At 34.1% G+C, this 17,264-nt stretch overlaps 1 protein-coding gene across 3 annotated transcripts in view; it reads left to right on the top strand.

Moving 5' to 3' along the window:
• Nucleotides 1–187: 187 nt before the first annotated feature.
• The window catches only part of LOC118187986 (uncharacterized), a 56,807-nt gene continuing 39,730 nt past the window's right edge, over nt 188–17,264 (top strand). For 2 of the 3 annotated variants that reach the window (XM_035358301.2, XM_035358303.2), the window contains exons 1-3: nt 188–344; nt 725–791; nt 4,560–5,457. In XM_035358301.2, the coding sequence (XP_035214192.2) occupies nt 734–791; nt 4,560–5,457 (956 nt within the window). In that variant the 5' untranslated portion in view covers nt 188–344; nt 725–733. Of the gene's footprint in view, nt 345–403; nt 531–724; nt 792–4,559; nt 5,458–17,264 lie in introns of those variants that run through there. The other variant, XM_035358302.2, reaches the window with a different exon arrangement.

Here is a 17,264-nt window from a genome sequence, read left to right as displayed (position 1 = left end):
TTTTTTAATATAATTAAAGTGTATTTTCTTAAATAATAGATATATACTCTGAATAGTTATGCTCTATAATTTAGAAACTTCTTTATTTAAAACTGAAACTTCGCACAAGTTGTCAGTTCTCTTTTAAAAACTATTAGTAGAAAATAGCAAGCCCGCCGGGAAATATTTGTGACGTCATAAGTTTACTGAATTCCAGAAATATTTGAGCGATTTGTTGCGCTGCACGACTTGGCGAAGCTATTAGCTTTATAATTATTTAGGCTATCTAATTTATAATCTTAATAGCTTCACCCCGACGAACACTTCGAATGTAGTATTGTTAAAGTGAATTTGGTTTATTAAAGGTAATTATAAGTATGGTACAGTGAAGTTTAATACTAATATTTATATACATTTTTTCCATTTCTTTATTGGTAGAAGGACATTCCGTTAATGTCGCATACCTTTGTTCAGTGGTGCGTATTGTATTTTCGGAATGCAGCCTGAATTGATTTCGGTAATTTCCTTCTAACAGTTTGCACTTGTGTGCTGTAAGTCCTTTGTAAAGTTATAAGTTTAATTCTCATTTTAAAAGTGTGCAATGTAGAGATTTATGTAAAAAAAAGTAGATCGTTACTTAGGTGCTAATTTTTTTTGTATTAGATAGTATTTTTATGCTGCTTGTAATGATGTATACTAATTAACTATCATATGTGTTACTGAATATATTTCCCTTCTGCTCTAGGAAACAAATATGCAGTCTGTGCACAGTCCCTGCTCCCGAAGTCCACAACGTTCCTATATTCAGTCTGGTAAGGAAATTTTAAATATTCAGCCTTCAGTGTGTAATTTTTCTCGGTAATATTGTATCTGTTTAAAAAGCTGCTTGTTTATTGAGTAACGATTATTTAAACTAAATAGTTTATTACGCAAATTCATGTATCTGTTTTGTAGCAAAGTGAATTTTTTCTTCTGGAGCTGAATAATTCCAGTTTGCCATCATAGAGACTTATCTGATCTTTGAATCGTGCAGACTGTCGTTGTCTCCACGCATATTGCTTATGTTTTTATGATAATTTATCAAAAATTTGAGAGTAGAAAATCTTAGCATTGACAGTGTCATTTATAACAAGCATTTGATGAAGCATTATTTCTTTATTGAGAATTTTTCTCTTGTCTTCTCAGAAATACTCTTAACTTTTTATATACAAACCAAAAAGAAGTTAAAGAAAAAGGATTCTTATCCAAGTCAAAAAAAAAAAAAAAAAAAAAAAAAAAAAAAAAAGGAGGGGAGGGATAAAAGGCTTCCTTTTAAAATAAAACAAAAAGAAACTGAAGAGAGAGTCTTGATAGAGGAGGGAAAAAATGGGAGGGGAGAGGGGATCTACTCAGTTGTGATTCTGATTTGTGGATATTAAGAAGAATTAAGAATATTTTAAATTTCAGCCCTTTTTGATACAACAACAGATAAGAAACTCGCTCGTGATTTTACTACTTACAACGTTGAAAAATGTAAACACGTTGCATTGATGGTAATGCAAAAAGTGTAAATTCTGCAAAAGATGGAGGCAGGTGCTACTCCTCGGTTTTGAGCAGAATCGTATGGAATTGTGACACAATTGTGTATGATATACGAAAAAATAAAGAAAAGTATTGAAATTTTGCAGCAGCAGTGATTCTAACACCAGAATCCGAAACCGGAAATCTTTGCATGAGGCAAAATCTGCAAACCTCGATGCTGTGTATATATAATACAATGAATAACATAATCAATGTATATATGTAATAATAAATTAATGCACATAATAAGTTATTGCAATAATGTATATAATAATTTAATTAAATGTATCTAATACACCTTATTTATATGCACTTTAAGTCTGAATATTATTATTTATCCTTTCTGTCCTGAAATCCGCGCAACCCCTGGTCCCTAGCTTTGCGGATTTCTGGACTTTTACTGTATTTTCATTTCATCAAAAAAGAATTTCTAAGTTTGGAGTTGCAACAGGATCTATAAAGCAAAAGCATGTTTCAATGTCTATTAAGCAAAAAAGTGGAATTGTTGCAAAAAATGAATAAGTGTATATGCATCTCAAAATTATAGGAAGATTATGACATTGGGAAGTCAACTTGTATGACATTGGGGGAGGGGACAGAAAATGGAACTTCTTGAATTTTTTCTGGATTTTTCAACCCACCCGCAATGAATAACAGAAAAATCATTTATTATGATAAAAATTGTGATAGAATGGATGAAACAGTGTCATGGGAGAGTATGCCATTGATGAGCCTGGTGGTAATCACTCAAGCCAAAACTTTTCTTTAGGAAATGAACTTAAAAACAGTGCATGTACTTGACAGCTTGGTTAACCAAATTTAAAAGTCACTTTGGCAATTAAAAATTTCAGGTGATAAAGCTTCAGCTCATACTGCAGCAGCTGGTTTATTTTCAGATGAATTCATTTAATTCATTAATAATGAAAAGTTATCTCCAGAACATATTTATGTTGCTGATGAAACTGATCTTTGTGCATTCATGATCTTTTTTGACATGTATCCCGAAACACCTTAGCAACCTCAGCAGAAAAGGCTCTTAACAGCTGCAAAAGATTCCAAAGCAAGACACAATTTTATCACCTGGTACAAGTACAGACTGTTTATAATTGGAAGAAATACAAAATGTAGAGACATTTACAGGTGTAAAGATTTTTTCCTTATGTCATGCAAATAAAAGAACATGGATGACACAATCATTAATGATTGATTAGTTTGAAAATCATTTCTTACCCGAGGCTGATCAACATTTGAAATCGATTGGTTTACCTGAAGATGCAAAATTATTCTGGTCATAGACAATTCTTCAGCTCATGCTCGACTTAAAAGTTTTATTAAAATAGAAGTTATCTGTATTTTTCTTTTCTCCAAACTGTATGATCCAGCCTATGGATATCGGCATACTGTTCTAGTCATTTTAAAATCTCTGCTAAATTTTCTGAATAGTGGCAAGACCATTCAAGAATTTTAAATATTTTAGCATAAATCTGCTCTGTGGAGCATTGTAGGATCATGGAAAGTTGCATTTGCAGTTATTTTTAAAAATGCTTACCGTAATTTATGCCCAACTGCTATATTTCCTAGCAAAAATGATGAGGGGCATAACCACGAATTTTAAGGTTTTTGGATATCGTAAACAAAAGACAAAATTTTATAGAATTTGTGAAGATAATACAAAAGAAGTTTTTCATTGCAATGTGATTACACCAATCATGGAGTAAGTAATGGACGACAAAATCTGTTGCATGATTTTAAATCCAGAAAATACCTCTACTGATAGTGAAGAAAGTGATAGCAATGTTATCGAGAATGGAAACATTTCGATTGACAGTTAGAAATCTCAATATGGCAATTATAGGACTTGAATAATGGAACTTCGTAACTGAACCAAAAATTGTCCGACATTTATAGAATTATAGGGAAAGCATTAATATAAAAAATAAAAAGCTTAAACTACACTGAAAGAAATAATGAAGAAAGCAAACAAATAAATATTGGGCTTTTTTTATAAATTTTAATTCTCTTAAGGTCATAAATGATTTCTTATTTTATAAACTACTTTCTCATATTTATAATTTTATAATTTCTATGTGTCATGTTACTAGATTTAAATTGATATAAAATCCGGAAAAATGACAAATTCGGAATCGGCGATGTTCTGATCAGTTTTCATGCATTCTATTTATACCTTTTTATGTTAAAAAAAGTACATGCTCATGTTTTTCAAACCAGATTTTAATTTTATCCTGTGGTAAAGATTGACTTAATGAAATGGCAGTGGTAAGTATTGCTTTAACTATCTAGGCAACCAGACCTACATATATGTTCAAGAATGTTAGTTGCAGTAACTTTAAGTGCACAAATATGCATTTTAAATGTATCCAGAGATGTAAAATAATATATATGGGAAACAAAATTCAGATTAGGGTATCATTTTGGAATTGCATTTGAAAAAATACCATTTTTCATAGCCTATTTGAGATTTTCAGGACTTTAAGGCTAAACCTTTGATCACTTGGTGGAGTGTTAAGAAAGAAAAGTGAAATACTTATATAATTTTTCATTGGTCTGTGTTTTTGCAGTTTTCCCTGTGAAATTTAAAACTTGGACAATTCCTGCTCGCTTTATATATCGAAGGTATTCTTGAGCAAATATTTTTCATTGCACACTAACAGTATTTTGTTCAGTATATTATTTTAATTTTTAAACAGTAATTTTATAGTATAATGAAATCTTCCCAAAAGAACCACTGCAATTTTATATAGTTTTGGTCTTCAGAAGTGGTTAGACTGAAAGTAAATTTGTTACCACCAATACTATTACTTGGTTCATTTCTCAAATTATATGTCATTTTCAGAGGTGATATCTGTGAGAGATATTTTTGTATGTTGAACAAATTCTGCATGGATGAAAGATTTTGATGTCAAGATGTCTGTGAAGATACTCAATAGATGTTTGAATTTCTTTCATTTATTCTGAATAAAACTTTGTCAGAGGTTTAAAAGTTTTTAAATTTTTTTTAGGTTACCACCAGAATTTATCTGGCAGTGACACCGATGTTTCTACATCAACAGAAAATCTGACAGCTGAAGAAAAAAGAGTTTTGCAAAATGGTGTGCGCCAAGAACCACAAGGAGAGGAGACCATAGCAGATGATACTGATGCCATTTCATCAAACACTCTCATCATACATGACACTAAAGTGGCTGGAGAACATGATTCTCCATTTTATGGCCAAGCATTCACAAGCCCTGGGAAACAAACAGAAACTTCTCTAATACAAGCTTTAGAGAGGGAAAAAAAAGAAAAATATAATCGATTATATTCAGACTTTTCTGAGAATGCAAACATGCATCAGAGTCCTCATAAAAGTAGTCCCACAGTTCCATTATCGCCAAAAACATCAATTCGTAAAGCCAGGTTTCAAAAGCCAGGTTCTCATTCAGGTTTGCAAAAGACTCCTCTTCATGGTTCTTGGGAACAGCAATATATTCCATCTAATGACTATTCTCATATTAATCAAACACCTGTTTTCTCAACACCTGGATCGTATCTTATGTCACCTATGAACTATTCAGAAAATCAGTCTGTGCAAGGTATTGGAGAAATTCCTAAAGATTATCTCGACCAGTCTGAAGTTTTAAAATATTTAGCAAAAGAGTTAAACCATCAGAATTTTATGGCTGAAATTGGTAATTTTCCACCTTTACCTGATTACCCAAAGCAAGTACCTGATTTTGTGAAGGATCATCACCAGGTGATACTTGGCAGTGCTGCTCGCAGGAGAGGTATTAGCATGATGAATGCCAAATCTAAATCAGCTGACAGGCTTTCTGTATCTAGGTCTCATCCTGATTTAAGCCATGGTAAACTCTATCATTCAGAGGATAATAGTGCCAATATATCCCATGGAATTCAGAGGTATGTAATTTTCCATGTAGACCTTTTATTAATACTGTTCATATCTCTAAATGTAAATTTTTTTTTTTCCTCCCAATTCCATAAAATTTATTTTTTATAAAGAAATAGTATCTAAAAACTTGCACTTCTCCACAGTTAGTTGGAATGAATTTAGATCAAAGCAACAAGCATGATATTAATCTCAATTTGAAAAAGTATTGTTATGTAATATATATATCACAGTTTGCTCAAATCTTATAAGGGGACAAATTATTTTGGTTAATATAGATGCATAATTCTTTGTGTACTTAAATGTTATTGCAACCATCATCGTAGAAGTTGCAAAATTTTCAGAATGTGCCAAACTCTGGGAACCATGAGAAACCTGAAGAAACATAACCATTCTTCAGGCAAACATACTAATAGCAGTCGTTCAGTTGAGCAAAATCTTGTGAAAACATGAACTTGCTCCCAATAAATAACTTGTCGTCTTTTAAAAATCATAAAATTGTGCAAAGCTGATTTTATTAATATGTAAGTATCATTCTTTAGATGGGGCCGTCATTCTGGCAGTGTTGTATATGTATTCTTATATATTCATTTTAATAAAAATGTGTAGAAACATTTATTATTCCAAAAAAATAATGTAATCATTTTGAAAGTGTAATATTTTCTTGCTGCTAATGGCACTTTCGTTGCAGTAAGCTGGGGGGGTTTTCCTCTGCCCACCATAGTTGTCATTAAGAAATACTTGCTTTTTAAAAATATATCTGCTTTCAAATAATACCATACAAAGTCCAAAATCTGGACTCGTCGGGACTTCACCGATTCAAGATTTGGAATTTTTCCTGATATTAGACCATCAGTTTAAATCTAGTAAGATGGCATGTATAAATTATAAAATTAAAAATATGAATTCATGATTTATGAAATAATGGAAGTATTTATGATCTAAAGGGTATCAAAATTTACAAAAAGAAATCTTAATATTTATTTGTTTACCTTATTAAACATTTCTTTCACTGTAAGTTATTTAAGTTCGTTTTTTGTGCTAATACTTCCTCTTTAATTCTGTAGACAGACATAATCTGTTGTTAAAAGTTCCACTGTTCAAGTCCTGTAATTGCGTGTCAAAAATACCGACTAACTTGTCAATCGAAAATTTTTCATTTTCAGCAACTTCTCTCTCACTTTCTTCACTATCGGTAGCAGTATTTTCTGGATTTAGAACCATACTACAGATTTCACCATTCATTAATGGATTGATGATTGAGAAGCATTGTCATTGCAATGAAAAACGTCTTTTATATCATCTTCATTTATTACTGTTTCTTTACATTTCTTTACAAAATCCGTTAACTGGAAAATTTTGCCTTTGTTTTACAATTCCAAAAACCTTTAAAATTTGTGGCTATCATCATCAAATTTAGCTATCGTTCACTATATACATTTGGCTATGTATCATGAGTTTGGTGACTAATGACAAGTTGTTCTGTTAATTCTATCATGCACTGAGACAAATAAGCTTGAATTGTATTAGTTATTTATTAGGCGCTAGATATCTTACTGCCTGATGCAGTCTCTCTGTAGGTCCTATATTCTGCGACCTGGTGCGGCCATACAAGATCTGGCACTGGTTCTGGGTTTATGTGAATAACAAATCAGTTATTCTTAATTCAAATAGCCCTAAATTTAATCTTTGGGTCTATGAGTATCATCAACAAAATCAACAAATATGGAAAGAAATTTTTGTTAAATTTTCCCTCGTCAAATTTTGTAGCGCATTAACTTAAATCCATAATTATTGCCAAGCGTAATGTCAATATAAAAGGTTAACATACTCCTTTATTATTAAATTTCTAATATAAAAACCCCTCGGGCTCACTTTTGTGAGTACGGGTGTGGCAATCCCGAGGTACCCTAGCCCTTCAGGGGATCGTCTTCTTGGTGAGACGGGTGTCACGATCCTGGAGCCCCAGTGATCTATCCTCTTTTCCATCTCCTCTCCTCTTGGCCTGAACATTTCCCCTTCCCTTCTCCCTTGTGATTTCTCTCTTCGGAGTTTGGGGCTCGTCACAAGAAACTGGGGTTGATCTTTACAATATGGTAACTGGTAGTTTGGCGACATTTTGGAGGCGATAAAGGTTACTACCTAGGACTTTGGTAATAATGTGAGCAGTACTCAGTTCCGATTACGCATTATTTTGCGTGAGGGAAATGAGAGATCATGGGATATGTCATGTGATATTAATGGACGAATTACAGTTCTTTAATCGGAAAAGGGGGGAAATCGGGAAAAAAATCTGGAAATTTTGTATTTAGCTTTATTCTGTGTTGTGTGAAACAGTGTTTGTTAATTTTTGGATCCCATGGCCCTAACTAAAGTGAATTCGAAATGGGTATTAGGCATTGTGATAAAGAGAAGTTTGCTTTTTATTTAGCGGAGGAAGTATGGAGGAAAAATTCGCAGAAAAAATCTCTCAATAATTTTATTGAATGAATTAGAAAAGTGTATCCGCCACGTATCAAGATTCTGAAGAAGATTAGGTAAGTTAGTATTTTTAATTATTTGAGGATATTATTTTTATGCATTGTTCTAAATGTAAGGTGGAAAGGAATTTGGTATTATTGGGAAAATTGTTATTAGCAATGATTTAGTTTAAAGTAATTAGGATTGTAAGGTAATTTTTATTAATTTAATGTATGTGCTCATTTATATTTTAAGTAGTGTTTTTGAATTTAATTATATTTTAATGAAATGATAGTTATTTTGTGAATTTTATGTTTGTAGGAATTTGGTATACGTTTTAGTTGAAGTAAACGTGCATAGAAATAATTTAAATATCTGACACTAAGTATTTGTAATGGTTGCGGTATGAATTCGTTGGTGACGTTTATAATATAATAGATGATTTAGAGGTAAAAGTTTTTGGATATTTTATTTATTTTATATGTGGAAATGTTCATATTTGTAAAGGGTAAATACTTTTTCGCGATCAGGTAATTTCATATATGTTCTTTTTACCGGGTTTAAAGATTGAGAAAATTGTCATGTATTTTCGTGAAATTTTTCGAATTTATGAGAAAAAAGCAGTGTACATGGATATAGTGAAGAGTGTGCGCAATGCCATTTTTGTGCAATTCTGGGATGTTTTTTTTAAGTAAAAATAAGTCGCCGTGTACATGGTTTATGTGTATGTGTTATTTTGAAAAACGCGTAAGGAGTATGGTATTGTGCACTTTTTCCCAATTTTGCAGTGAATATTTGTCATGATTAAGCAGTTTTGTTTGATAAAATTTCTAGCATAAGTGTAATTCGGCTAGTAGATTGTTGGAAGAAGTGTTCAGTAGATAAAAAGAAAAGAAACATGTCTTTACTTCGTGAAGACAAAATGGCGGCGGGAAAAAAAAATAGAGGGTTGCTGTAGGAGAGTTGGTTGCCAAATTTTCGCCAAAAAATCGCCAAGTTACCATAATGTAAAGATCAACCGAAACTGGAACAGCCCTTGTCTCTAGTTTTCAAGTGGCGAGAAAACTGCCCACGTGTTTGCCGTGTGTGGAGACCCGTGTCACTGGAAAGGAGGGTCCTGGTAGTTGAGGGGCAAGGTACTGTCCCCAACACACTGCTTTGGCCTCTGCTTCAGCTAAACGGGAGGAATCTTAGTTGTCCTCACGGGTGTCAATTGGCTGGTCATTAGTCCTTGTGTCAGTGGCTTGGGTCAAGCTCTCGGAGTACCTGCTTTCGGGAAAGCCGACTGTGGGGCTTCAGTTTGCGTATAGGTCCGGCTAGCCTCAACACAGGAATCTGTGTTCCCTTTTTGGGCTTCGTGGTGGGCGGGGCCGTCGGACCCGAATGTTTTCTCTTTCAATCATGGCTTCTCTATTTATTCTTAAAAAACCTGAGTCGAATGAAACCAACCAAGATATCGAGATTGTCGACAAATCTATTTACAAGAAGATCCGTCCTGAAACAAATGCCAAAGATATTGAAATTGTTGACAAAACCGTTAGCAAGAAGATCCGTACCAATGCAAATGCCAACGAAACTACTGAAAATCCTCGCTTTCTTGTTGTCTCCAGTCCTGGTGAACTGCAAAAGATGTCTCCTTTCCTCGTAAGCAAATATATACATTCATGTATAGGTGAGCCAAGGAACATAAAGTGTCTCCGATCAGGAGACCTGCTTATTGATACCATATCGGCCACCCAGTCTGCTTCTCTTTCTCGACAAACCAAATTTGGAGAAATATCTATAACTGTGTCAGCGCGCAAAACACTTAATTCTTGTAGAGGTGTAATCTCGGAGATTGACTTTCTGTGTGTTTCAGAAGAAGAGTTCGTCTCCGAGCTAGCTGACCAAAATGTCTGTGGTGCTAGGCGGATCAAGATGCGAAAGGAAGGCCAGTTAATTGACACGAAACATGTGATCTTGACCTTCAATATGCCTGATCTACCTAAGAATATTAAGGCCGGATATCTAAATCTTCCTGTAAGACTTTATATTCATAATCCTATGCGATGTTTCCAGTGCCAGTGTTTCGGCCATTCTAAGATGTCTTGTCGTGGCAACCTTTCATGCGCCCAATGCTCACAGATTGGTCACGATTCTGAAAATTGTACCGCTGCGCCTTTGTGTATAAATTGCAAGGCTCAGCACCCAGCATTTTCACGCCTGTGCCTAGAATGGAAATCCAAAAAAGAAGTGCAGACTGCAAAAGTTACCAGGAACGTATGCTCGTATGCTGAAGCCAGAAAACTAGTTCAAAGCACACAGCTTCGACCAAATACATCATACGCCAGTGCTGTTAAATCATCTTGTACAGTTGCCACCCAAACATCAATAGGCACACAGACTCTACTAAATAAAACCCAACTGTCTACATCCAACAAGAAAAAAGAAAATGCAACCCATATAGTAAAAAAAAAAAAAAAAAGGAAAGAAACAGTTATTCAAAGCAAACCCAAAAATTTCAAATAAAAATAGAAGTCGCAGCAATAGCTCTCTTGATGAGATGATTTCTGAATCTGCGGATTCAGACAGTATGGAAGTAGAAGAGGGTCTAGAAGTTCCCAGGCATCTACTTCCACGAAAAACAAAAGAACAAAAACCATTCATAATGGCCTCCCTCGTGTCATGGAACTGTCGCGGTTTCCACCGAAATTTGCGTGACATCAAATCTATAATAAATGCGTATCATCCTGTGTGCTTAGCAATACAGGAAACAAATCTGAAACCAGAACAACATGCGAAACTTCGGAGGTTTTCTTTTGTCAGGAAGAATAAACTTGCAGGTGAACGTGCCAGTGGAGGTGTAGGTCTTCTCACCTCACTGGATTATCCCTCAAATGTACTTTCTTTGACGACATCCCTCCAAGTTGTCGCTACTCAAACAAATTTTGATATTGTTGTTTCAGTTGTTTCTCTGTATTTGCCTCCAAATGAGCATATTGATCAGCAAGATTTAAATGATCTTATTGAGCAGCTGCTTGAGCCCTTTATCATTATAGGAGATTTTAACAGCCATAGTCTGCTCTGGGGTAGTAAAGATACAAATTGCCGAGGAAGACAAATTGAGCAGATGATCGAAGATCATAGCCTTTGTCTCCTGAATAATGGGCAGGATACGTACTTCCATGAGCCTTCAAGGACATTCCACGCTCTCGACCTTGCCATCTGTTCACCATGTCTGTTGCCATTTTGCACTTTTAGTGTGGGAAATGATCTTTATAACAGCGATCATAATCCCATTTTTATATCTCTTGCACGAAGAGGAACAAACCCCATGTCGAGATCCCCTCGGTTTATACTGGACAGGGCAGACTGGGAACTCTTCTCTTTCTCTGCAGAGCTCACAGAGAAAATGGTAGAAGATTTGCATATCGATGATGCAGTTGGAGCTGTTAGTAGTACTATTCAGGGAGCTATGCTTTCCATTCCTAGAACATCAGAAAAAATACTAAAATATACGGAACCATGGTGGAATCGTGACTGTGATGAAGTACTGAAAAAACAGAAAAAAGCATGGGGAATTTTTCGTAGATATCCTACTCTGCGAAACCTCATAGCATTTAAAAGAGCCAAAGCGAATGCATGAAAAGTAAGAAGGCAGAGCCAGAGGGATTCCTGGATTTCATATGTGTCATCAATAACATCCTCTACGCCTAGTAAACAGGTTTGGGAAAGAGTTTAAAAAGCATGCGGAATATATAAAAACCACACACTTTCCTTTTTGGAAAAAGATGGCCGAGTGATTAGCTCCATAGAAAAAATTGCGAATACTTTTGGCGAGACATTTGCTGCCTTTTCTTCCAGCAGAAATTACTCACCTGCATTTCTTTCTATCAAGCAGTGCTCTGAGAGAAATCCCATCGCTTTCAACTCTTCCAACTTTGAGCCTTATAATAGAGACTTTACTGTGCTAGAGTTAAAGAGAGCTTTGTTACAGACTCATAGGTCTTGTCCGGGTCTGGATAACGTGTATTATGAAATGCTGAAGCATCTGTCCTATAAGTCACTGACTGCCCTTCTCACTCTTTACAATAGGGAGGTCTCCATCCTGAGCCTGAGTTATATCTGAATGATAGAATTATTCCAGTTGCGCCCGAAGTAAAATTTTTAGGAGTGACGTTCGACCAGAAATTGACTTTCCTTTCTCATGTTTTAAACCTGAGAAAGAAGTGTTTAAAAACACTAAATATTTTAAAAGTGTTGGTGAACACCTCCTGGGGTGCAGAGCGTTGCTCTATGCTTCGCATTTACAGAGCCCTTGTTCACTCTAGACTGGACTATGGCTCAGTTGTTTATGGATCCGCTCGGTCATCAGTTTTGTTAAAACTAGATCCTGTTCACCATCAAGCTCTGCGGATTTGTTCAGGAGCTTTCAGGACTTCTCCTGTCCAGAGCCTATATGTTGACTCTAATGAACCATCACTTTATCTGAGGCATGAGCAATTGTCCCTTTTGCAATATTTTAATATTCTATCACAACCTGAACATCCCAATAAGCTGTGCTTACTTGATAATGTATGTAACACTTTATTTGAAACACGTCCATCCTGTGTTCCTACGTTTCCTTTAAGAGATCGCCCTATCATTGAGGAACATTTCCTCTCTGATATGCACCCCCAAGCAGTACAGAATTTTGAAATCCCACCTTGGGAAAATTCACGGATTCAGCTTCTTGATGTTTTCAAACATCACATGAAGGCAAGCACTAACGAGATCGTATACAGACGACTCTTCGCTGAGCACAGGCGGAAATATAGCAGTTATCTTCCAGTCTATACAGATGGATCCAAGTCAAAAGATCATGTTGGGATGGCATTTGTAATTGAAGATCACATGGAGGGCAGACGCTTGCACCGTGCTTTCTCTGTCTTAACAGCCAAACTAACTGCGATATATTATAGTCTTTTGTACATCTCAAGGCTCTGCCACAAAAAGTTTATACAGACTCGTATAGTGCGCTTAAATCATTGGAAGCTTTTTCTAACACTCAAAATCCAGTAATAGTGGATATTCTGAAGTTACATATAAACTTAACAAGTTGTGGATATGAAATCCTGTTCTGCTGGGTTCTCGGGCATGTGGGAATAAAAGGGAATGAGCTGGCAGATATCACAGCGAAATTTGCTGTTGAACTGTCCAGTTGTCTCATCCCTTTTGGAGACATCTGTTGTGTTGTGAAAGAGAACATCCGAAAAAATTGGCAGCAACTTTGGGATGTTCAGCTTCAAAATAAGTTAAGACATGTAAAGCCTAGAATCGAGCAGTGGCAATTAACTAAAAATCGTAAGGAGGAAGTTCTTTTGACTCGCCTCAGAATTGGTCACACTAGAGTGACACATAACTACCTTTTAAAAGCTGAGAATGAGCCTGTTTGTTCAAATTGTAATGTTTGTCTATCTGTCCGTCATATTTTAATTGAGTGTCCCTGTTTTAATAATCTTCGTCAGAAGTATTTTAATAGCTGTGACTTACCTCTCGACCGTTAATCGGAAGAGAGGTCAATTGTAATTAATTTTATTATTTAAAAGAGACTGGCTTTTATTATCTAATGTAATTTGTTTTGAAGACTGTGTCTTGAATTTTAATGCGTGCTTTTAACTTGTTTTTATATGACTTCATCCTCTAGATTTGGTACATTTGTCTACTTGTCTTTATTTATTGTATTTTAATTTCATCATTTGTAATCATCCCATCCCGTGTTTAGCGCGCCATAATCATCTCTAATAATCTCTCACTCGCTCACTCACTCACTTCTAATATAAAAAAGTCATTATTCAAGTTGTCATGTGTTGATAAACATGCGGTGATGAAATTAAAGTATAATAAATAATGATTCGCCAGGTTGACATCAGATCAATGATGTATCTATGTAGAATGTTTCAGTTTGAGATGTGTGCCAAGCAGATATGCAGCAACGGAGCCAAATTAGTGTGACTGTACAAATTTATGCAAAAATGATTATTTCTTCAATAACAAGGTATTTTATTTAGTGTTGAAGTGAAATTAAGAATCGGGACTAGCCAAGTGTTTTATTATACGGAAGGGGGGAATCAGATATGCATGCATAAAGCCTACAAGAAAAACGTTGGTTGTTTTGAGGTTCGGATATTGGATGTCCAGATTTTGGACTTTGTACTGTACTTAAAAATCTAGAGCTACTAAAACTATAAAGCTACTCTTGTTTTTAATACTTGAAAATCTGGTTATTAAAATGCATTTAATTTTTGAAAGACATACAGGGTGATTAAAAAAACAGTTTACAAAATGACATTGCAAATCGGGCTTGCAACAAGGTTAGAAAATCACCAAGGCAGGGGTCGCAAATGCCACTAGAGAGCATTAGAGCCACAAAGGGTGTTGCTATACAAATATGAGCTGAGATTTTTATCATTCAAGCCATGGATGCGTTGGAAGTAAGATGGCTAGTTACATGTACTATGAAATGGCTGATATGCATTTGCTTTATGGCATGGTCATCTGCGATGGACGAGAAGCTGTGCAAATGTATCTTGAGAAATATCTTGATAGAAAGATGCCTTGCAACTCTGCATCGACGATTGTGCCAAAACTGGCTCGTTCAACTTGCACGAGCCGCATGCTAGTTGCCAATGAACAACTCCAACAGTTGTTTCAGAAAAAAGCGTTTATCAAGAACTGGAGCATAATCCTTCAACAAGTACACAAGTTGTATCCTGAAACATCCATATCTCCCAAACACCATCTGGCACATTTTACGTGACGAAGAACTGCATCCTTTTCATTTAGAACTCTCCAGACATTGGATTTGGAGGACTATAACAAGCGCATGGAATTTGTGCAGCGGATTTTGCTAGAAAGTGCTGCAAATTGAAACTTCACAGTAAGTGTTGTCTTCACTGATGAGGCTGTGTTCTGACTAGAGGTGTGATGAAAATTTACAACTTGCATACATGGGCAAATGAAACCCACATTCTACATGTATGCATGCCTCAGAATAAAAATTTACCCTGAACGTGTGGGCTAGCATTGTAGGAGACACTGTTTACTTGGTCTGTACCAAGGAGGTTAGAATAGATGTAGTAAGCCTTCCCCGTGTTCCCATGCAATGAAAATGAAGCCATGATACGTCACAATGCGTGACGTCACGACTGATATGGGAGAGTCGTCAGCCATGTTGTTGCGATGCTTTAGAGTTGCAATTTTGGTTGGGGGCCAATCTTTGGCTCTTTAGCGGTATTAGTTAAAACTTTAATTATTTAACATTTTAGGACCTTTTAGAGAATCTTAAGTTCCGATTTTTCGCACTCATATAAAGATGTGCGACTTCTCTCTCGTAGTTTTTTAAAATGACGAATTTCTCATATGATTCATGTTACGTTTTTAAAACATTTTCGCATATATTTCAAATTCATATATAAGTTACAAAAACTTTCTTGTCAACCAACTTCTGAATTTTCAGTTTCTTAATTTCCATGAGGTTATAATGGGTTTGAAATCACGTTTTCATATTTATGTAACTACTTTTCTTTTATAATTCAAGGTAGTTTCATGTATTATATAAAAATTATAAGCCTTTCAATACAGTACTTGTATGATAATTCTTAATATCTTAACTATGCCATTTCAGTACTGATGGAGTTAAGCATATTACTTTTATTTACATTAGACGTTAAATTATTTAGAGAACATTAAAGCTGTGGCTACAAATTTGTATGAAGAAAACTTCAGTAATTTTTAAGTTTCTAAAGCTTTCCTGAATCAAAAGTTACTTTTCTAAAATTGTAAGCAAATTTTATATGATAAGTGGATAAATACATGCTGATGCTTTAATATATCTAGCCAGTTCGCATTTTAAACTTCTGAAAAATTTAATAGCTTGTCTGCATAATAATTCTTGTTTTTCATTTTTAATCTACTTCTTGTTTATCATTTTTAATATGCAGTTTGAAGTTTGCTCACATGGAATCGAATGTCTATTATTGCAACAATTTGGTTAAAAATGTTATTTTGTGTGCATATCCAGAAAAAGGTAGCTGAAAGCTTTATGATTTTAAATACTGATTTGAGATATACACCTTTAAATTTTGATGTTTTAGCAGAATGCTATAAAAACTATTTCAATGCTCTAATCGTTGTGGGAATCTATATTTTAAAAATATATTTTTATATAAATTTAGCAACGTAAAAATTCCATATCAAAAATACTATTTTTGTTCTTTATTTAGCTAAAAAGAAAATTTTAAAAATTAATAAATACACACATAAATAAAAAATAAAAAGAATACCTTTCCACACAAAATTTACAGACACTATTTACCGATACATTTGCTATTGAGAAAATACTTTATACAATACATAGGAAAACTGATAAATTTGTGAATTAAACAAGGGAAAAAACATACATAAAATTTTAAATTTTAATTTTATATTTGCTTTATATGAGTAGAGAATTTTATATTTGCTTTATACAAATAGAGAATATTTGTTAAATTCAAATTTCATTCCTTGAAGCCAATGGTGCAAGAAAAATATTAAAATTTAATTTAATTTTACTGTTTTCTCGTGAAACAATGTTGTTAATATATTATTATACATATCTGAATATTTAATGATATGCAGTACTCTTCTGTTATCGGGATGGGAATCAAAAATGTATGTATACACACACGTACATATGCATGGTTCATATATACATACATTCAATATACATCCATATAGAGATTTCTGAATCCGGTCCCGATAACAGAAAAGAGTACCAATAATTCTATAATTAGTTAATGTCCTTATTAATTAATTTGCATAAGTAAAAACAAAAGTATTATTTAGCTTTAGATCTACATCTTTTGATAACAAACATATGCAAAATACTTGTACTTATAGTGAAAATAAAACAAAAATTGTCATTTTTCACTCTTTTTTTTTTTTTTTTTTTTTTTTTTTTTTTTTTTTTTTTGTAACACAGTGCAAGTCATTCCACTATATTCAAATTTTATTAAAACACAGTAACTGGATTTTTTCCATTAAAGTCAACAGCTTTATATAGAATATATATAAAGTCAACAGCTTTATATAGAATGATATAATGCTAGACCTACTTTACCTGAATTTTTATTTATATGAATTTTTGGGGAAATGCCAGAATAAATGGAAAAAAAAAAAAAAAAAATCTGAATGAATCTTAGCCGATACTGTTATGATAGTATTTTTGTTTTCATTAAAAAGTTTTTAAGGTATACCATTTTAGTTCAGTTTTCCCCTCTATTAAAGGAGCTACCCTAAGAGACATATTTTATTTACATATATCTCATTAATATGTTAAAAATATAGCTTAAAAGTGAGT

Source organism: Stegodyphus dumicola, chromosome 2 (assembly GCF_044657685.1).
Source record: "Stegodyphus dumicola isolate Sdum_Otavi_A_Nest chromosome 2, ASM4465768v1".
Lineage (NCBI taxonomy): Eukaryota > Metazoa > Arthropoda > Arachnida > Araneae > Eresidae > Stegodyphus > Stegodyphus dumicola.
The sequence above is the reverse complement of the archived record's forward strand: the minus strand, read 5'-3'. Positions and strand labels throughout refer to the sequence as shown.